The sequence below is a fragment of the Anabrus simplex genome, chromosome 5, assembly GCF_040414725.1.
Source record: "Anabrus simplex isolate iqAnaSimp1 chromosome 5, ASM4041472v1, whole genome shotgun sequence".
Classification (NCBI taxonomy): domain Eukaryota; kingdom Metazoa; phylum Arthropoda; class Insecta; order Orthoptera; family Tettigoniidae; genus Anabrus; species Anabrus simplex.
In genome coordinates this window covers 266703635-266726692 of record NC_090269.1, presented here as the reverse complement: position 1 = coordinate 266726692, position 23058 = coordinate 266703635, and the positions used below count along the sequence as shown (strand labels likewise).

At 39.7% G+C, this 23058-nt stretch overlaps 1 protein-coding gene across 1 annotated transcript in view; it reads left to right on the top strand.

Annotated features, from left to right (window-relative positions):
- Positions 1-23058, top strand: part of LOC136874827 (protein KRI1 homolog) — a 170163-nt gene that overhangs the window by 65561 nt on the left and 81544 nt on the right. Inside the window, exons 5-6 of the mRNA XM_067148504.2 lie at positions 10-166; positions 12529-12741. Of these exons, the coding sequence (XP_067004605.2) occupies positions 10-166; positions 12529-12741 (370 nt within the window). The remainder of the gene's footprint in view (positions 1-9; positions 167-12528; positions 12742-23058) is intronic.

Genomic DNA, 23058 nt, shown 5'->3' with positions numbered 1-23058 from the left:
TGCTTCTAGATTTCTGGACCTAGATAATGAAGACTATATACCATCATACAATGAAATTGTTCATGATTCTAGTGAAGATTTGTCAGAGGATGAAAGGACAATGGAAAAACAAGAAGAATTTGAACATAAATATAATTTTCGCTTTGAAGAACCAGACCAAGAATTTGTGAGTAATTTTATTAATGATATGTCAAAATATATGTTTATTTACAATAACATAATGAACATTGTACCTTACTGTATATCAGCTGTTAATGATCTGTACACTACATCTGGTATGTTGATTTTCATGAGGTATCTACAGGAACAAAAAATATAACATTTGGATTAAAAATTATAACATTTGGAGGTATTATGGTTTTCAAATAATCTTTCAGCTGTGAGCTAATGTTGGGTACATATACTATAGTACATGTCAAACGGATGTTAAGAATAAAGTGAAAATGATGAATTGAATGCTTTCAGATTCCATGTCCAGTCTTCTATGATAGCTTTGCTATTTTTGCTCTATTGATAAGAAACTTAGCTGCAGGTCTGGCACTATTGCTAGCACAACTGTAGAGTGCACTAGTCACTTGCTGTGGGTTATTTTTATTGAACATTTAGCTTCCATGAGTGCTTCTACTTCAGACAAATATTCTAGTATTAGATTATGTAGAGAAGATTTAGTGCCTGCAAAAGAGATGCTGAATCAGAGCAAAGAATGACCAGTTGGATGGCAATGGAACTCTAACCCCTAACCGTATGATTTCATGTACAATGTTCTACTGTGGCCTTGATACTTCTACTCTATTGAGTGGGATCTTGGGTACAGGTATAGAGCACAACTGTAGAGTGCACTAGTCACCCACTGTATGTTATTCTATTTGAATGTTTAGTTTTCATGAGCACATTGCACTTGAAATAGGCACTGGGCGAGTTGGCTATGGGGTTGGGAGTGCGCTGCTGTGAGCTTGCATCCGGTAGATAATGGATTCGAGCCCCACTGTCGGCAGCCCTGAAGATGGTTTTCCGTGGTTTCCCATTTTCACACCAGACAAATGCTGGGGCTGTACCTTAATTTAGGTCACGGTCGCTTCCCACTCCTAGCCTACTATCCCCTCATCGCCATAAGACCTATCTGTGTCGGTACGACGTTAAGCCAGTAGTAAAAGAAAGAAATGAAATAGGCTTTAAACTATTGGATCATATTCTGAGTCCAATTCCAAAGATATAGAAAGAACAGAGAAAATGCAACCAATTGAACAAGTGGATTCCAAACCCACAACCATAATTTCACACCCGATGCTCATGTGAGTTATCAGCTGACAAAATTATATTTGTGTTTAACAGTGGTTAACCAAAAGTTAAGAAGATGTGTGAGGCAGAAATTGAAATTAAATTAAGTTTCAGCATTTAATTTCCACTTTCTAAGTCCATCTCTGTTCCTATAATTGAACTCTGCTGTATATTATGATGCACTTTTTTAAGGGTTCATTGAGTTTTCATTGAGATGAGAATAAATTGAAATAACTTTCTTTGTTGCTAATATATTGTTTAAAGAAGAATTGAACAATGCTTATGAGAAAATGACTGGTACTGGAGATATTAAAAGAATTTAGTGGACAGTACATTTTGAAGGTCACAGAGATACCTACTACTTTGGGTTTTCCATTGTTTGTACTATTTTCTCACATATAATAAAGTGAAATTGAAGGAATACTCATTATTACGGATTTCATATCATCAAAATGCTTTTTATAATTCTTCATTTCTTCCGTAAACATGAAAATTAATATTTGTACATTGGAGGTTCAATGGTGGAAGATAGGTTGTGAAAAAATTATTCCATTGCCTGCTTTTGTTGCTCATTTTTGTCGTTGAATACAAGCATTTATTTTGGCTAAGTGAAGAAGAACATTAAAGAAAATATCTAGAAAATGTCATGTAAATGTAAAAACAATAAAGAGCTGAGTGACGGTAGACAGAAATGATCTGCAGCGAATCAGTATTACCAAGAGCAGCATACAGAAGAGCTTCCATACTTAGGACCATTGAAATTCTCACTGACGCACATGTTTTGTGGAACATGCAAGTGTGATTTTTTCAGATAAACATAGAGAATGTAGTGACTGTTCATGGCATGTGAAAGCTGAAAATATGAAAAGTATGAATGCATTGAAGGGCACTGCAAGATCCTCTCGTATTTATTTTTACTAAGATGATGATACTAGTGTTATATGTGCTGAATGTCATTTTACACATTTTTTTATTGAACATAACTTTCACTTATCTGCAACAAACCATGCCACTACAGCAATCACCTTTGAAGTTTGGCATCTCTCAGGTTACATGGCCTACCAAATTCAAATAACGGAACGTTAAGTCCTATCAGATAGTGTATAGTCTTGGACAAACCTTTTTCCTCAATATTGGTATCAAATGACTGAAAGATAGAAGCATGATGGCATAAGATGTACGGTATTCCATTCTGGATCATGCGTTGAACAATGGCCTCATTGTAAATGAAAGTACATTTTATTTATTTATTTATTTATTTATTTATTTATTTATTTATTTATTTATTTATTTATTTATTTATTTATTTATTTATTTATTTATTTATTTATTTATTTATTTATTTATTTATTTATTTATTTATTTATTTATTTATTTATTTATTTATTTATTTATTTATTTATTTATTTATTTATTTATTTATTTATTTATTTATTTATTTATTTATTTATTTATTTATTTATTTATTTATTTATTTATTTATTTATTTATTTATTTATTTATTTATTTATTTATTTATTTATTTATTTATTTATTTATTTATTTATTTATTTATTTATTTATTTATTTATTTATTTATTTATTTATTTATTTATTTATTTATTTATTTATTTATTTATTTATTTATTTAGTATTTGGTTAAATCATTAAAAAATTAATATTTACAATTATTTCAAAATAAAATTACAAACTAATATCCTGGCCACGAATGTAGTCTATTGATCCCTCCGTCATAACTAGGAACTCTGTTGTATCACCAGGGAAAGCTCTCATAGGACATTCTTGGACTATATTTTGAACAGTCTGCTTTTCATTGCCACAGTCACAACTTGGAGAAGTTATTTTCTTCCACTTGTGCAGGAAATCAGCACACCTGCCAGTATTGGTTCTTATTCAGTTAAGAATCGACCAGATCTTGCGTGGGAGTTCAAAGAGAGGTGGCATGGACGATATGCATGGCATCTTAAGTTGTTCCGCCGTAGCATTTATCTGCCATGGCTGTCTTCAGCAGTCATTAATATTAAACCCGTTGTCAGTTAACATCTTTGCAGTTTCCAGGGGTGGGTGACAAGAGCAAAGCTTTCCTTTGCCAATGGTAGACCTTGAAGTCTACTTTGAAAGAAGACTATCAATCAATCAATCAATCAATCAATCAATACTGATCTGCATATCTATGGGTCATACTTGATAGAACGCTCAGTTACACCACCTATTAATGAAAGTACAAAATCTTGGAGAGTGGGAGAGGCATTTTTGACAAATTACTCCTGCAACTTGAGGAGAAAAAATGACTGTATAGTGACCAAAAATGATGAAATGGTCAAACTGAAGAAAGGTAACATCATGAACCAAATTACAGAAATGTCAGAAAAGAAACTAAATTATAAAATGAAGAAGTGATGATAATTTGCATTGTGTGTGGAGAAAAATATTTAAAGCTAACTTCAGAGTACTAATTACAAACTTTTGACTTTAAAACCACCACTAGCGCCGGCCTCTCACTGCTGGGTTCCGTGGTTCAAAAATCCCAGTCACTCCATATGAGATTTGTGCTGGACATAGAAGAGGTAAGACAGGTTTTTCTGCAGGTACTCCAGTTTTTCCTGGCATCATTCATTCCAGCAACGCTTTCCAATGTCAAATTCATTTCGTCTGTCAGTCATTAATCATTGCCCCAGAAGAGTGCAACAGGCTTCAACTGCTGGCACAATTCCTATCCTCACTGCTAGATGGGGGTTTATTCATTCCATCCCTGACCTGGTTGAAGGACTGGAAACAGGACGTGGATTTTCATTTTTACACACAGTGTCATAAAGACAATTCTACACAGATTCATTAAGAGAAAAGAATTGTGTCACATGTTCCTCTACTGACTTCTACCTTTGATTTCCATATATGCATTTAGAGGTATTTTTATTGTTCTCATAATAGTAGATCAAAAGAAAATACATCCATCTCATTTCATGACTTTTTTTTTTTTTTTTGCTAGTGGCTTTACGTTGCACTGACACAGATATGTCTTATGGCAACAATAGGATAGGAAAGACCTAGGAGTTGGAAGGAAGCGGCTGTGGCCTTAATTAAGGTACAGCCCCAGCATTTGCCTGGTGTGAAAATGGAAAACCATGGAACACCATCTTCAGGGCTGCTGACAGTGGGATTCGAGCCCACTATCTCTCGGATGCAAGCTCACAGCCGTGCGCCCCTAAGTGCACGGCCAACTCGCCCGGTTTCATGACTTTCAGCTATATGGCTTCAATAATGAAATAAGAAAGATTGTTTATCAGCCACTCAGCTGTTCCTGACACTTGTAAATTCTATGTGAACTTCAATCAGCTGATATTATTTAAGAGTCAACTCTGTTGCTTACAAACTAAAACAATCACATTTTGCACTCTTCCACAGCTGTCACTTAGACCTTAGGGCAGTTCACAATTATGCTCGCCGTATACGATCATGATCACACAGTTCACAGCTTGAGTGCATGCAACATAGTCTTACAATGCTGTTCGAGGTACACTTTCCTTACCCCCACACCAATCTTTGTTCACTATTCCTTGCCACTCAGCTGCACTGTCCTGCACGTGCCATCAGTTCACACATACAGTACTAACAGCACTCAGTTGATCACTGTCGACTGACTGATCCAGTGCTCCACGGCACTCACTCTGACGGAATTCAACAGAACCACTGACAAAACTGAACCATCTCAATTGCTAACAGAAATGAACTACTGAAACTCATCCAGTCTGCCTTAAATAGGGAGACATGGCCTTCCAGATACTTTCAAGAGTAAAAGGCCCCGGAGTTCTCTGGAATCCAAAAGCTCTGGGGTCACTTTCTAGTTTGTTCTTGTGCCATCGGGGAAGCCTACAGTGAAATTACAGAATGGTGGCAGAGGCACTGGCTTAAACGTGCCTGGCTCATTTCTGACTAGCATCTGCAGTGGCTAGTGGGCAAGGCCCTAACTCAGTGATGTCACCCGCGGCCAGAGCCCAGCTATCTTTCTTCTCCCAGGGTCTTACAATAAAATCGTGGACACTTGTCACATTGCCCCCTTCTTATGGATGCTCATCCCAAACTGCTCCATGGTATGGCACCAGGTGATCCAGATAGACAATCATTATCTTCCCTTGGGGAGGCCACCAGATCCTTGTAGATGACATTGTTGATCTTAGTGACAACAGTGTTCGGGTCCTCCCATTAAGACTAAAGGTCTGGTACAGGATGGTTCAGCCAAACCCAGTCGCCTTCATGTGAACCCTCAGGGTTCACCAGCATGTCGTAGTGATCTTTCATACTGTCACTGGCTATCCTCAGGAATTGTAGGACATGGTCATGGATGTCATTTAGCCGGTCAACGAACTCCACATAGTCAGTCACTGGCTACTCCTGATCTGGTGCTGACCCAAACGTCAGGTTGCACTGTATACTTTGCTCTCTCCCAAAGACCGTGTTGGCAGGTCTCGTCTCGTGGGTGGGTGGATGCTCGGCAGGCCATCAAGAAGAATGGGACTCCCTCATCCCAGTCCCTCTGGTATGCTGAAACCATCTTCCTGAGGTGCTCCGCAATGGTCTTGATGAAACACTCTGCCATTCCTTCCTATTGAAGGTAAAGAGGCATCATATGGATCTTCCAAACTCCCAGACATTGCAGAACCTGCTGCATCAGTCTCGACTCGGTATTCCTGCCCTGGTCGCTGTGCGTTTCCCTCAGTGCACCAAAGCGGCAGAAGAAGGTCTTCACTATGATATGGGCTACTGTTGATGCATCTTGGTTGGGGATAGCATAGACTTCTGGCTGTTTGGTGAAGTAGTCCATGGCCAGTAGTAGCAATTCTCTGTGTCAGATTCGGGAAATGGCCCAGTGATATCGATGGTAATCATTTCAAAAGGTGCTCTGATGTTGTATTGCACTGTTTGGCCCCTGGTACATGGGCATTGACTCGCAATACAGGTGTCGCAATGTTGCACGTTTTCTCAATGTCATTATTTAGTTTCACCCAGTAGTATCGCTGTTGGACACGATCTAAAGTCTTGTTCACTCCCAGATGACCAACAATGATGCCCACATGCTACTCAGTTACTACTTCTTTCCTCATACTCTTGGGAAGTATCAGCTGGGTAAACCGCTTTTGTCAGTGGACTCCCACACGCGGGTTATCACCCCATCACTGTCCTCCAGAAATGTCCACTGGACCCACAATGCCTTGTAAGCAGGGTTACATTCAGAGACATCCCTCCACATACTAAAAGTGTCATATTAGTTCCGTATTGATGTTGCTAATCATATACAATTATCAGAAATTTATATCAGGTGATGTCTCTTATCTGATTAAATAGTGTATTGAATTGGTGGATCCTTAACAGTTGTATATGTTTACGTCCCTCCATTCCAGTCGCTGTATCGAGTGGACATCCTGAAGAATCTGCCTAATGTTGTCGTCCTTCACCTGCTCCCCCCTCAGGGCAGCTTGATTCCATCCGTAACAGCTCGGACTTCCACGGCACCCACCTGCTCCTGGCGACCACGGGACCCTTAGCTGAACCCCGTTATTGATTCCACTTACTTGTGTCATGCTTCTCACTTTCATCTATCTTATCCAACTTCCCTTGGTCAACTCTTATTCTTTTCCGACCCCAATTATATATATTTTGTACGGAGGCCTAGGGAGTCTTACATTTTCATGCCCTTCGTGGCCCTTGATTTTTTGAAGTGTTAGATCCCTCCATTTTTTCTGTCTAATTAGTGTTAACTTATGTAGAGGATGGTTGCCTAGTTGTACTTCCTCTTAGAACAATAATCACCGTCACCACCGTCACCATCTCAGCACCTTCTGGCATTGTGCACATTTTTTGGGACACAACCTTGAAAGAGCGCTGGTGTTGCAGTGTCTCCTTTTTGATGGTCTTCGGCAGTGAAGTCATACTCTTGTATCCAAAGAGCCATCTGTCTCTCCATGTTACAGAAGCTCAGAAGCCAGGTCTGGGCGGAGTGGTCGGTGCGCAGCTGGAATAGCTTCCCATACAGGTACTTCAGGAAGTGCTCCAAGGTCTTCATTATGGCCAGTTGTTCCCAATGCATCAAAAAGTAATTTAGCTCAGCTTTAGACAGCATTTTACTGTAGATGACAATCTCCTTTTCCTGGCCATCCTGTATTTGCAACAGTCGCTGGCATCATTGTCCACAATGAACTTCTCCCTCCTGCTTGGGTTATACCAGAACGAATGTCATGTACAAAGATTCCTTCAGTGCATGGAAGGCAGCATGTGCCTCTGATGGCCTTCTCTCTTCGATGAACTGCATAAGTGGCTTCAACATGTCAGCATAGCCTGCTATAAATCTGCAATAGTAAGTGCATACAGGGAAGCTCCTGAGTTCTTGCTTTTCCTTCGGCACCAGCAAGGCCCTGATGCCTGATGGCTTCTAACTTCTCAGGATATGTCGCTACTCCTTCCGAAGACACTATGTGGCCCAGGTAACGTACCTCCTCCTAGAACAGCTGGCACAAACCAGAATTGAGCTTCTGGTGAGCCCCTCGGAGTCTCTGGAACACTCTCCGGAGTTTTTCAATGCGTTCTCTGAACGTGCATTAGCCCTCTCAGTACAGACTCCATCAGTCGTTCGAAGGTCGCCAGAATCTTACAGATGCCGAAGGGCATCACAGTAAATGGCCCTTGGCTGGTAGAGAACAATTCCTTCTCCTCCTCCAGATGGAGCACCACTTGCCAGTTCCCAGATCTGAGATTTGAGGTCGGAGGTCGTAAACCACTGGGCTCCAGACAATGTCTCCAGGGTGTCTTCTATCCAGAGTACCAGGAAGCAGTCCTTCTTTGCAAAGTCATTCAGCTTGCGGTAATCAATGCAGAAACAGAGCTTACCGTTCTTCTTCTTCACCAGGACCACTCATGATGATCATGAGCTGTTCAACTCCTCGATGACTCCCCGCTGCTTTATGTCATCCAGCACCCGGTCAGTTTCCATCTTCTTCACCAGGACCACTTGTGATGATCATGAACTGTTCAACTCCTCGATGACTCCCCGCTGCTTTATGTCATCCACCATCCAGTCAATTTCCATCTTCTTCACCAGGAGTACCCTGCAAGGTGGTTGCTGGATTGGGGTGGTGTCACTGGTGTTGATGCAATAGTATACCCTGTCTGTCCCAGAACTTGTTTATTAGTTCCTTTTGCTCACTGAGCTGCCCCATCTCCACGGTTTCTGGGTGTCGGAAATAATCTTCCGCAGTTTGTCCGAACCTTCACTTGCTTCCGTGGTCTGTGTGTCTTTGTCATGAACTGGCATGACGTACATGACTGGCTCATATGTACCAAGTTCAGTCCCGCTGGGTATACTCTGATCCCTGCGACGTCATATTCATTATTCATACCAGCACTCAGCTATGTGCTGGGAAGAGATCCTGGCCAAGTAAAGTCCTTGTTTGGTAGTCGCCAGTCCGGATTCTACAATCTCCCTCTCTCTCTGTGTGGGTCTCTCCAGCCGTACCGTCACCTTCACATTGGTGTTCGCAGGTATCACCTCTTCTCTGGTAAGTATTAGTCTTGCTACTCGGGGTTGCATTCCTGAGCGTTGGAGCATTATCTCTTGCTTACCGAGCCATAACACACATCATCCCATGTCGACAATCACCTCACACACCCATAGTGCATCTAGGCCCAAGATGATCTCTTCTGCGATGGCAGCAATTAAGTTCCGGACTTGTAAGCGTTGTTGCCCCAGTGACAGATTGAAGCTGTTTGCGGCACGTAGAGGCAGTTTGGCTCCCTCCCCAGCTGTCCGTTGGCGATGTGTAGCCTGGCGATGGCTGATCCCCCCCCGTATGTATAATGACCAGGCACGGCCTGTCCCCAAAGTACTCATCAGCAGTCGAACTGTCTTTGCTTCACTCAGTGACCGTATTTAGTATGAAGCACGGGAATGGTAGTGGCGACGCTGGCAAGCCCCTCTCCTTGTCAGCCCTTAGCCTTTTCTCTGATTGGGGGCCGTGTCCCATATGGCAGTTCTTCCACAGGTGGCTGCGCTTTTTGCAGTTCCAGCCTGTGATTTTGTGGGGTTTTGGAACCTCGGCAGTGGCATTCTTCGCTCTTCTGTTTCTGGGTGAGCCTTCGGTGCATCCTCACTCTTCATGGCTCTTATCCTTGGTGATGGTGCCACAGTTCCCTCCCTTCACGTCCTCTATCCTCATGGCCATCGTCAGGGTCCCTCCTGGGGTTATGCTCCCCGTTAAGTATCAGCCTTTGACGGAGCTCACCGTTGTGGTGCCCATCGGTGAAAGTATAGGATTCCTCGCTCTAGATGTGATCCTGAGGTAGTCGGTCCAGAGCCTTGCATGCTAGCTGCTCGATCTTGACGGCAAATTCCTGTATTGTCTCGTTGGTGCACTGGGTTATCTTCATTAGCTGGACTTCGTAGGTGGCTGCCAGCTGGTGATCACTATAGCACCCTTTGAGCACTCCTACACTCCTCCTCCTCATCGGTGGCACCTGGTTGTGAGCCGAGTAATACCTCAGCTGCTTGCCCATGTAACCTGGAAATCAGGTGTACACCTCTCTCCTACAACTTCAACTGTTGTGCCTGCAAACGGTTTCGAACTGGGCCTTTAACATCGTCCAGGAATTGATCCCGTCGTAGCATGGGGTTTCACTTTCATGATGCTTAATCCATCATCACTGCTTGTGGGCTTAGTACAAGTCTCTATGGCAATGACCCTTCCATGCAGTGCTCTCACTTCCTCCCTTGGGTCTCAAACTCTGGATTCCATAATGTCAAACTTTGCTTCTGGAGAGCGCACTTCATGTTCTAATTTAGATTGCCGCAGAATATTTTCAGCTCACTAGAAAAATCTATAAACTACCAAATATGCTACCTGTCAATCCCAATCCTGACACCAGTTGTAACATGAAGATGGTGGGGGTAAATAAACATACAACTGGTAGTGTTTACTCTAGGATTTATTAACTAACTAATAAATGCTTACACAACTACACAGGCACCCCTTCTCTCCCTACTCTCACTGCTCAGTCACTCTTAGTTATTAACTGCATTGTTTACAAACTAAAACAATCACATTACACATTCTTCCACAACTGTTATGTAGACAGAGCAGTTAACAGTTATGCTCTCTGTACACTGTTCACAATTACACAGTTCACAGCTTTGGGCAAATGCTGGGGCTGTACCGTAATTAAGGCCATGGCCGCTTCATTCCCCACTCCTAGCCCTTTCCTATCCCATCGTTACCATAAGACCTATCTGTGTTGGTGCGGCATAAAACAACTTGTAAGGAAATTTACTTGTGTACGCACAACACAGTCTTACAATGCTGTCCGTGGTATGCCACCCATACACTCACACCAACCTTCATTCTCTGTACCTCGCCGCACACACAACACTAGCGGCACTCCAGTCTACCACTGTCAACTGACTGATCCAGTGCTCCACAGCACTCACTCTGATGATACTCGACTGAACCGCTGACAAAACTGAACCATCTCGATCGTTAGCAGAACTGAACAACTTCCAGCCTGCCTTAAATAGTGAGGCTGGCCATTCCAGATACTCCATGAGAGTAGAAGGCTCTGGAGTCCTGGAATCCAAAAATTCTGAGTTCGCTTTTAGGTAGGCTTACATTGAGAAAACGGAGTGGTGGCAGAGGTGCTGGCTTACACACGCCTGGCTTGTTTCAGACTGGTAGCTACTGCGATGAGCGGGCAAGGCCCCAACTTATTGACATAACTCACAGCCAGAGCCCAGCTAACATGTTACTCCGAAGGCCTTACAATGAAGTGGCAGGCACCATCACAATATCAACTAAATCTCATGAAGACAAAAATGTTGAAACAGTCAGCTGCTCTAAGTAGGTTCAATCAGGTTTCCAGCAGACATAAGAAATCTGTTTAGTGTTCCAGTCCATGAGGAAATGCATCGAGTCTGTCTACAGTGGTTTAATTGTATGCTGGCATCAGAAAGCAGTGCAGGAGGAGAACTGAATGTCATCAGAAATAGACCAAAGCAAAACCTTAGCTTTGATGGGCTAACGTGCTACCTAATAACATGCAGTGCGTAAATCTATATCCCGAGATACCCCACAACTGAGTCAAATGGAAAAAGCAGAGCCACATATTAGACCCTGCCTCTGGAGACGAGATCCACTGATGAATAAGATAATGATTGCCTCTTATAATTTGTCACACATTTAAATGATAAGAGGTTTATATTAACAGAACATTTTTTTACTTTATTTCACTATTCTGATCACAGTTTCACAGCTGGGAAGTTAAATCTGTCTGGATTTTTCTCAAACATTCCATAACTTTTGCTACCGTTTAAGCCATCTTGCTGCAGTGGAATTTAACAGAGATTAACTCACTTGCAAGGAAAAGAAGATCACTTTATATTTTAGTTCACTGTTGTAAATTATTTGTGTATTTCAATTTATTATTGCTTTTCTAGAAGTGAAATCTTGAAATATATATTGTACGTAGCTATATGAATATTGACTTGAAGTACAGGGACCTTAGTGGCATAATTGTTTTTGTAATTGGTATTATATTCTCATGAAGTGGGTTCAGTTCCACTGGAGGTATTTAAGTGTGTTTAAATCAATGACTATGCATAGTTGACTTTTGGCTCCTTTAAGCCTTGGAGGGCAAAATTCCTACAATCCAGCCTCTCTTAAAACAACAATCATAATGGATATTGGAGAAATAACATTATTTTTAACAACCTATTTGGATCATGTAGCTGTCAGCTTGCATTCGGGAGATAGTGGGTTCGAACCCCACTGTTGGCAGCCTTGAAGATGGTTTTCCGTGGTTTCCCATTTGCACACCAGGTAAATAGTGGGGCTCTACCTTAATCAAGGCCCTCTCTTGTCCCAGTGTCGCTGTAGACATATCTGTGTTGGTGCGATATAAAGAAAATGGTAAAAAAAATAAATATATAATTACCTATAAAACAAACAGGTGTAGCTTTTTGAAAATTCTGTATTTCATAATGAGAGTTTTGGGAAAATGTATTAAATTTGGAAAAAGTTTTAAGGTTTGCAGTTATCAAAGTGATTAAGTTCCCTTCTTACATTTTTTTTTTTTTTAAGTTATTTTGAAGCTAAACTTTAATTTAAAGCTGACCCAGCAGGCCTGTAGAACCATATTTTTAGTTGTTGTTGCCATTTATTATTTTCCTTTCAGATGTTCATAACAATATTTTGTATGTGTATTCTTTTCCAGATTAAAAGATATCCACGAACTATGGAGAATTCTCTGAGGAAAAAAGATGATCGTCGTAAACGCAAAAGACAAGAAATCAGAGAGAGAAAAGAACATGAGAAAGAAATTAAAAGAGAAGAAATAAAACAACTTAAAGCATTAAAGAGAAAGGAGCTAATGGAAAAAATTGAAAAAATTAAACTGATCACTGGTAATAATGATCTGGGATTTAAGGTATGTATTTTTCTTTTTAAGAATTCAGTACTTATCTTTCAAGAGTAAAATGTTACAATGTATTTTTTGTGTTGTGGTAATAGATTGAAAACATTTTTTAAATACCCCTCCTGAAAGTTTATCCTTATCCTGGTTACCCTTGTCTTATTCCAGCTCATCATAAATTACCTTAGTGGAAACTCTGATGTCTTTCTTCATCACTATGGTAATGTTGCAGGTAAAGTTATACCAGTTGTTGGGCACGGTTTGTTGAACAAAATATATTAATTTACATTCAGGCACCTGCTGTCAACCTTTCATAGTAGATGCATAGGTTTTGACTCTGATATCTCTCGTTTCTCTTAAACTTCTCCTGCATCTCTTAAATAGTAATATGTGTGTGTTTCATTGTGATATTTGTAGCCTCTCAAAGTGTTGAAATAGTGGTACTGCTCAGTTTAAAACAACATTTCTCTAGCCTGCCCTTTACAAACAAACAAAAAAGTTTTGTCTCAAACTTAAAATGTATTTTTAATTATTTTTTTACACTAGATTATATTATTTACTATAACTGGATAATCCATAAAACATCAACATATATTTTGGCAGCATTATATCAAAACATGTTCAATAAATTGTGATATAACGAACAGGAATCAGACCAGTAGAAACTTTTACAGAGGCTCCAGTTAACAAGCTTCAGAATTGAGTATCATCTCGAAGACTTAAATTGTTTGAACATATGGAATGAATGAATGAATGCTTACATGCATACAGAATCCCTCAACTGATTAAGATTTCTACTTGATAGACAAAGTACTGAAAGGAAGCCAAAACTGAGGTATGACAACATGTTGTGGGTTGATGTAGAAAAATGTGATCAAAACGAGGAGAATATTGAAGAGGAAGGAGGACCGTTATTCACAAAGAGATTGAGAAATATGGAATTTATGAGATGTTCGCTTATTATGTAGCACTGACAAAATTGTCAACAGTTCATTACTTTACAAAGGTGAAAAAATTGAGTGTAGTCTCCTAATTCAACTCAATTAGTTTCAATTATGTTTTGTATTAACCCCTGTTTCACTGAATTTTATTGCAGTGAGTTGTTTTATGCTCCACATGATGATATAAATATTGTATATTGTGCTTATTTTGTTTCTGTCTAGGCTCTCTTTTGTTTTTTCATTTGTTCCTCCTCTGCGAACCATGTGACCTTGCCGCGGTGGGGAGGCTTGCGTGTCCCAATGATGCAGATAGCCGAGCCGCAGGTGCAACCATATCGGATGGATATCTGTTGAGAGACCAGACTAACGAATGGTTCATCGAAAGGGCGGTAGCAGCCTTTCGGTAGTTGCAAGGGCGGCAGTCTGGATGATTGACTGATACGGCCTTGTAATAATACTCAACATGGCTTAGCTGTGTTGATACTGCTACACGGCTGAAAGCAACGGGAAACTACAGCCGTAACTAACTCCCGAGGACATGCAGCTCTCTCTGTATGAATGATGTACTGATGATGGCTTCCTCCTGGGTAAAATATTCCGGAGGTAAACTAGTCCCCCATTCGGATCTCCGGGTGGGGACTACACGAGAGGGGGCGATCATCAGGAAGATGGATACTGACATTCTGCGAGTCGGAGCGTGGAATGTTAGAAGTTTGAATCGTTGTGGTAGGTTAGAGAATCTGAAAAGGGAGATGGATAGGCTAAAGTTAGATGTAGTTGACATAAGTGAAGTACGTTGGCAGGAAGAACAAGATTTTTGGTCAGGCGACTACCGAATTATCAACACAAAATCAAACAGAGGAAATGCAGGAGTTGGTTTAATAATGAATAAGAAAATAGGGCAGCAGGTAAGCTACTACGACCAGCATAGTGAAAGAATTATTGTCGTCAAGATAGACACCAAACCAATGCCCACCACAATAGTGCAAGTCTATATGCCTACTAGTTCAGCGGATGATGAAGAAATCGAAAGAATATATGAGGAGATAGAAGATTTAATACAATATGTAAAAGGTGACGAGAATCTAATTGTGATGGGAGACTGGAATGCAGTGGTAGGCCAAGGAAGAGAAGGTAGTACAGTAGGAGAATTTGGATTGGGATGAAGGAACGAAAGAGGAAGTCGTCTGGTTGAATTCTGCACTGATCATAATTTAGTCCTTGCCAATACTTGGTTCAAACACCACAAACGACGGCTGTATACGTGGACGAGACCTGGAGACACTGGAAGGTATCAAATAGACTTCATTATGATTAGGCAGAGATTCAGAAACCAGGTGTTGGATTGCAAAACTTTCCCAGGAGCAGACGTGGACTCTGACCACAACTTGTTGGTCATGAAATGCCATCTGAAGTTGAAGAAATTGAAGAAAGGAAAGAATGCAAAAAGATGGGATCTAGACAAGTTGAAAGAAAAGAATGTGAGGGATTGTTTCAAGGAACATGTTGCACAAGGACTAAATGAAAAGGCTGAAGGAAACACTATAGAGGAAGAGTGGAGAGTCATGAAAAATGAAGTCAGTAGGGCTGCTGAAGAAATGTTAGGAAGGAAGAAAAGATCAACTAAGAATCAGTGGATAACTCAGGAGATACTAGACCTGATTGATGAACGACGAAAATACAAGAATGCTAGAAATGAAGAGGGCAGAAAAGAATACAGGCGATTAAAGAATCAAGTGGATAGAAAGTGCAAGGCAGCTAAGGAAGAATGGCTGAAGGAGAAATGCAAGGATGTTGAAGGATGTATGGTCCTGGGAAAGGTAGATGCTGCATACAGGAAAATCAAGGAAACCTTTGGAGAAAGGAAATCTAGGTGTATGAATATTAAGAGCTCAGATGGAAAACCACTTATAGGGAAAGAAGACAAAGCAGAAAGATGGCAGGAGCATATCCAACAGTTGTATCAAGGTAAAGATGTGGATAATTCGGTTCTGGAACATGAAGAGGCTGTTGATGTTGATGAAAAGGGAGACCCAATTTTGAGGTCAGAGTTTGACAGAGCTGTGAGTGACCTCAATAGGAACAAGGCACCTGGAATTGATGACATTCCCTCTGAATTACTGACTGCCTTAGGAGAAACCAGCATGGCAAGGTTATTTCATTTAGTCTGCAAGATGTATGAGACAGGAGAAGTCCCATCCGATTTTTAGCAGAATGTGGTTATACCTATTCCCAAGAAAGCCGGTGCTGACAGGTGTGAAAACTACCGCACCATTAGTTTAGTATCTCATGCCTGCAAAATTTTAACACGTATTATTTACAGAAGAATGGAAAAACAAGTTGAAGCTGAGTTGGGAGAAGATCAATTTGGCTTCAGAAGAATTGTAGGAACACGTGAAGCTATCCTGACTTTACGTCTGATCTTAGAGGATCGAATCAAGAAGGACAAGCCCACGTACATGGCATTCGTAGATCTAGAAAAGGCATTCGATAATGTTGATTGGACCAAGCTATTTATGATTCTGAAGATGATAGGGATCAGATACCGAGAACGAAGAATTATCTACAATCTGTATAAAAATCAGTCTGCAGTGATAAGAATCGAGGGCTTTGAAAAAGAAGCAGCAATCCAGAAAGGAGTGAGGCAAGGCTGCAGTTTGTCCCCTCTCCTTTTCAATATTTACATAGAACAGGCAGTAAAGGAAATCAAAGAGAAATTTGGAAAGGGAATCACAGTCCAAGGAGAGGAAATCAAAACCTTGAGATTTGCCGATGATATTGTTATTTTATCTGAGACTGCAGAAGATCTCGAGAAGTTGCTGAATGGTATGGATGAAGTCTTGTGTAAGGAGTACAAGATGAAAATAAATAAGTCCAAAACAAAAGTAATGGAGTGCAGTCGAACGAAGGCAGGTGATGCAGGAAATATTAGATTAGGAAATGAAGTCTTAAAGGAAGTAGATGAATATTGTTACTTGGGTAGTAAAATAACTAACGATGGCAGAAGTAAGGAGGACATAAAATGCAGACTAGCACAAGCAAGGAAGAGCTTTCTTAAGAAAAGAAATTTGCTCACTTCAAACATTGATATCTGAATTAGAAAGATGTTTTTGAAGACTTTCGTATGGAGCGTGGCATTGTATGGAAGTGAAACATGGACGATAACTGGCTCAGAAAGAAAGAGAATAGAAGCTTTTGAAATGTGGTGTTACAGAAGAATGCTGAAGGTGAGATGGATAGATCAAATCACGAATGAAGAGATACTGAATCGAATTGGTGAGAGGAGATCGATTTGGCTAAATTTGACGAGAAGAAGAGATAGAATGATAGGACACATCTTAAGACACCCAGGACTTGTTCAGTTGGTTTTTGAAGGAAGTGTAGGTGGTAAGAACGGTAGGGGTAGACCAAGATATGAATATGACAAGCAGATTAGAGCAGATGTAGGATGCAATAGTTACGTAGAAATGAAAAGGTTAGCACAGGATAGGGTGGCATGGAGATCTGCATCAAACCAGTCCATGGACTGATGACTCAAACAACAACAACCTTCATTATGTTTTTTGGCATTTTTTAGCTTATATTATGTAAATTATTTCAACTCCCCCACTGTTTTCACTGAAGATGGCTCAAACGAGCCAAAACATGTTTGAATTTGATTACTCCATCTAATGATGGAATATATGATGTATTGAATTAGGAGGATACACTCAATGTTTTCACCTTTGTAAAGTGAAAACCATCAATACAGAATGATTCTAATTGTAATAAACCATTCATTATGCAAGCAGTGCAGAATGAATCTTTTAAAAAATGCATTCACCCCAGGCTTGTTCAATTTGCCATATTTGCTTGGCCAACAAACCAAATAATAATTTAATATTGTCCTGTGGGTTAGCCCTACACACATCATTCACTCCTGTTCAAAGTTCAGTGTTTCTTTTTTGTCTGTTTGTTTGTGTGCGTGCGCGCGCGCGCGCGCGTGTGTGTGTGTGTGTGAGAGAGAGAGGGGGGGGGACGACACACAGTTCTTCTGTTGCAGTATGTCTTGAAATTTTTTGTGGGTGGCAGATCTGGCATTCTAGTAGGTCACACTAGAAATCATTTGCTAGTATCCCTTAAGAAAGCACATATTTAATCAGGTAAATACGGTACATTATGGTTTTTATTCAAATTGGCAGTCTTTATTTACCTCTGATCTGTTGAATCCTTTGAGGATGCCACATCAGTATGTAAAACAACTGTACTGTTTAAAAGAGATAGAATTGTTAGCACGCAATAGTGTAATCCATTGATCCAAGAAATTACTCAGTCACTGGAGTTCAGTATTCCTGCTATACAGAGTACATGCTGAGATAGGTTTGAAGAAGGACATACCACACAGAGAGAATATTCTGGACGTCCAGCTCTGACAGGTGCTACAGAGAATTATATTCTGGTAAGGATGTCGACAATTCACCATTCTGCTTCATATATTATATTAGTGCAGTATTGGAAAGTCATAACATTTTATTTAATATCTCATGAAACACTCTGTTGCCAGCCCCAATGTCTAAGGGGTAACAAATCTACCTCTTATCTGGAGGCCTGGCGTTTGATTCCCAACCAGGTCAGGGATTTTTACGTGGATCCGAGGACTGGTTTGAGGCCCACTCTTTCTATGTTCTAACAGTTGAGGAGGAGCTGCCTGATGTTGAAATTACAGCCTGTCTAGAAAGCCAAGAATAATGGCTAAGAGGATTTGTTGTGTTGACCATGTGTAACCTCGTAGGCATTCAAACTGACCAACATGACCAGCAGTCACTTGGTAGGCCAAGGCCCATCAGGGCTCTAGTGCCATAATTTTTAATTTTTATTATTGGTGGTCATGGTGGTAGCATAATTTATTTTTTTAACAAATAGTTTCAGCCTCTTAGGACCACAGTTAACACTTGTCACTTTTCCTGGATTTCCAGTACTCTTTTGCAGTTCTTCTGTCTTTGGACCACTTTGCACTAGGTCATCTTCTCACTCCTTGAAGAAGATCCCTTAACCTGTGTACCCAGGTCTTGAACACTTTCCTCATCCCAAGTTAGGATGAGGTCATTGATTAATTACACCGTGATGCAACACCCCGTAACAATTATCGTAAATGACGTTCGGCTAGTAAACGTCATAGGGAAGTGCGCACACAAGAAAAGTCAAAAATAGAGCAGAACGACCAGAACAATCAGGTAATAATACATTAAGCATACAAGGAAGAGTGCTGTAACCCACCCGTAATTTTAAAAAAACAAGAGGAAAGGATCCCTAGGAATTACTGAGGAACTCAGCAAAAACGATACCAAATTTTTCAAAAAATAAAAATAAAACTATAATTAAATAATATTTACATTAAAATTAAATTTGAAAAATTAATGAACTTTGGTAAAATAATAATGAAGAGAAACTTGCAAATAACAAAATTAAGTAGGGAGTATAATTAATATTCAGAAAATAAATAATTTAACTGTAAATAAACCTGGTTCTGTAGTAATTAGTACTATTCTATCACACAAAAATATCCTGTTGGACCAGCCTATTGTAAACATCACAAATAATTAACATATTAAATGGAATTAAAATTTAAATATAAAAAAGGGAAATGGGTTGGATGGCTAAACAGAGGGCTTTTGACAGCACCCAGTGGAGGATCAATTCCCGCAATACCCACATAAACGATGGTCCCCCAACACATCACATAAATTTTAAAACAGTACACAAATACAGACCATAATGTCCACACAAGCCCGCACAGAATCGAGAATATTAAGCCAAATAATTATTTAATTCACAAAGCCATAGTAGGCTAGGGAATTAATAAAACACCTGATATTAATAATTAAGAGAACTGGTCAGTTCAGTTAACATGACCAAGTCAAACACACAAACACCGCACAAAATGACACAAACCATTATTATTTTCACGATGTCGCACACACGTTAACGCTGTCGCAGACAAGACAATAATAAATTAATAATCAATTACATAACTGTCAAGCACAAAGAGATAAACAACAATAATAGGAAGAATAGATGAGAACAGAACTCCATATCACTCGCACTAGGGCTGTCCAAAACCCTCAATTAAAACCAGAAATGTTACAAGTACATTGTTGAAATATTATCATGTTAAAATTAATGCAGGTTTACCGAAGTAATTAGGACAATAATCTCATAAAACACCCGCAGTAGCAATGAAAACAAAGCATTCCAACCCAAAATATATATTCCCCAAGAAATATTAAAATTTACAAACTTACAATAATAATAAGAAGAAGAATAAAATTTTAAAAAGTAGTGACTAGTGTAAGCATAGTATTAGGTCAAACATGCGCACGAGCAGGCTGAAACACACGAAAGGATGCACGAATCACATATAAGAGAATTACAACCAAAAATAAACACGAATACGTGCACAAAATACAGCAACGATAGCGAAAATTTATAATATAAAAATTTTTAAAATATTAACCACACACGCATCCAGGACATAACACAGAAAAACACCCACAAATACACGGAAAAATAGAATTAATCCAAGGGAAAAACAAATTTAAATCAAGGCAACGGAGAATTTCGAAAGTTGCCTAAGCACGACAATAGGCTTCCGTTACACACGGCACACATTGGAAGCAAGAACGCCATACCACAAAACTGAGATATCATGTAAGTCACAATAAACACATGAACTAGAATATAATTACATCACACCAGGAAAATAATATAAGCTTAAAGAAATCATTAAGGGCATACTTACATTGATGCCAGTTATGCCTAGGTAACTTACCCATGTTTGGCCTAACACTACTACACTCCAAAACACAGTTCCCCATTCAGCCTACACCAGAAGGTAGGTCCATTGTTTTAGGAGCCACTAAGCACTCCATCGCTGCAGTACCGCCCGTTTCCAATCAAACCAACCGGTCTACAGACACACTCCACTATATGCCACTCGCGGCGACACCATCTAGCCTAGATACGTGCTCTGGCGAGCACAGTCAGAACACAAATAGCAGTTCCAATCGACGCACACTGATGGCGTGGGAGTTTGTGTTGCTGTGTCCACAGTACGGTCATACACACCAGAGAGGTAATATATAAGTAATAATAATAACAACGTAAACGTTCCACCTTTTCAATACTACAATATATTCACAAAATTACAAATTACACGGTACTAGTTTCGACCCATCTAGGGGTCATCATCAGCCGTATTGGAGCAAAGATCATTTGTGGCGAAATCCTAAGAAAATGTTATTTTAAAGAATAACAAGTGAAATGAGATGTTATGGTAATAGTTAATAATACAAGGAATATACACACTAAGAGGTTTTTAACAAAGAATAAAGTATAAATGGGGTGTTGTAAAAATTATAATCATGGAAATCAGTAAGTTCTTGTATTGAAATGAAATATGGCTTAGGAAGAGGGCTTAAGGTGGGGCTGAAGGGTGCGGGAGAAAGTGTAACTGTCTTGGAAAAGTACCTTTGATTAAATTTAGGATTGAGTTTAGGTTGGCTGCATTATTGTTTCTGATGAAAGTGATAAATAGATCGAAGAGTATGTTGGGTTTCTCTGAGATTTCATTGAGATTGTGACTGGCATTAAAGTATTGGTCTAGGTGTATGTAGTAATTTTCCATTATGTTGAGTAAAGGGCCCTTGTTTGCTAATACGAGGATGTCCATGTCTTGTTCAATATTGGTGAAATTATGGTTATAATCTTGCATGTGTTGGCCGATGGCTGAAAACCTGTTGTATTTTATTGCCGTTAGTGTGCTCGTACTTCACACATCAACAAGATCAGCAGTTTTTTAAATCAGGAGTTTATAGGATCAAATGTACCACCTGTAAAAAAACCTACATCGGGCAAACCGGGAGAAACTTCATTATCAGATACCACGAGCACACTAACGCAATAAAATACAACAGGTTTTCAGCCATCGGCCAACACATGCAAGATTATAACCATAATTTCACCAATATTGAACAAGACATGGACATCCTCGTATTAGCAAACAAGGGCCCTTTACTCAACATAATGGAAAATTACTACATACACCTAGACCAATACTTTAATGCCAGTCACAATCTCAATGAAATCTCAGAGAAACCCAACATACTCTTCGATCTATTTATCACTTTCATCAGAAACAATAATGCAGCCAACCTAAACTCAATCCTAAATTTAATCAAAGGTACTTTTCCAAGACAGTTACACTTTCTCCCGCACCCTTCAGCCCCACCTTAAGCCCTCTTCCTAAGCCATATTTCATTTCAATACAAGAACTTACTGATTTCCATGATTATAATTTTTACAACACCCCATTTATACTTTATTCTTTGTTAAAAACCTCTTAGTGTGTATATTCCTTGTATTATTAACTATTACCATAACATCTCATTTCACTTGTTATTCTTTAAAATAACATTTTCTTAGGATTTCGCCACAAATGATCTTTGCTCCAATACGGCTGATGATGACCCCTAGATGGGTCGAAACTAGTACCGTGTAATTTGTAATTTTGTGAATATATTGTAGTATTGAAGAGGTGGAACGTTTACGTTGTTATTATTATTACTTATATATTATTCTCAGTTCAATACGGACCAAAAACATGAAATTCATAACCATCACCAGAGAGGTGACGAGATATCCCAAAGGCCACATATCAAATTAGTAGTAGACATGTACACCAAATGTTCCGTGCACCCTTGCACAGAGGATTATCAGTGTCATACAGATACGTAGTTTAATCATACAGTTCGTGTAATAGCATCAGATCCCAATTTGGTATGGTTATTGTAACAGTAATAATGTCATCGCTCGATACACACGTACCAGGCCAAGTATGCAGAGTTCAATTGCAGAAGGCATAAATCACGGAAGATGATCTGTGCCGATAAGGCACGCAATTTAAATATATATCTCGTAGACAGTTCATTGTCCGAATTTAGGTTTATTGTATATTTCACATTATTAACGCCTCAGTGACTTTTGGCTGCATTTTCTTTTTTTTAAACAATTTGTTTTACGTTGCATCGACACAGACATCTTATGACAACGATGGGATAGGAAAGGCCTAGGAGTAGGAAGGAAGCAGCCAGGTCCTTAATTAAGGTACAGCCTGGTGTGAAAATGGGAAACCATGGAAGACCATCTTCAGGGCTGCCGACTGAGATTCGAACCCACTATTTTTCTGATGCAAGCTCACAGCTGCACGCCCCTAACCACACGCCCAACTCACCCAGTTATAAAAACTTTGCCAAATTCTTTATCCTGTGTTTCAGAGACACCAGCCAGATCCTCCTTCAATGCAGTTACCCATGGAGTGGTACATTCCCAAATCATGTGAAGATCAAGAATTCTT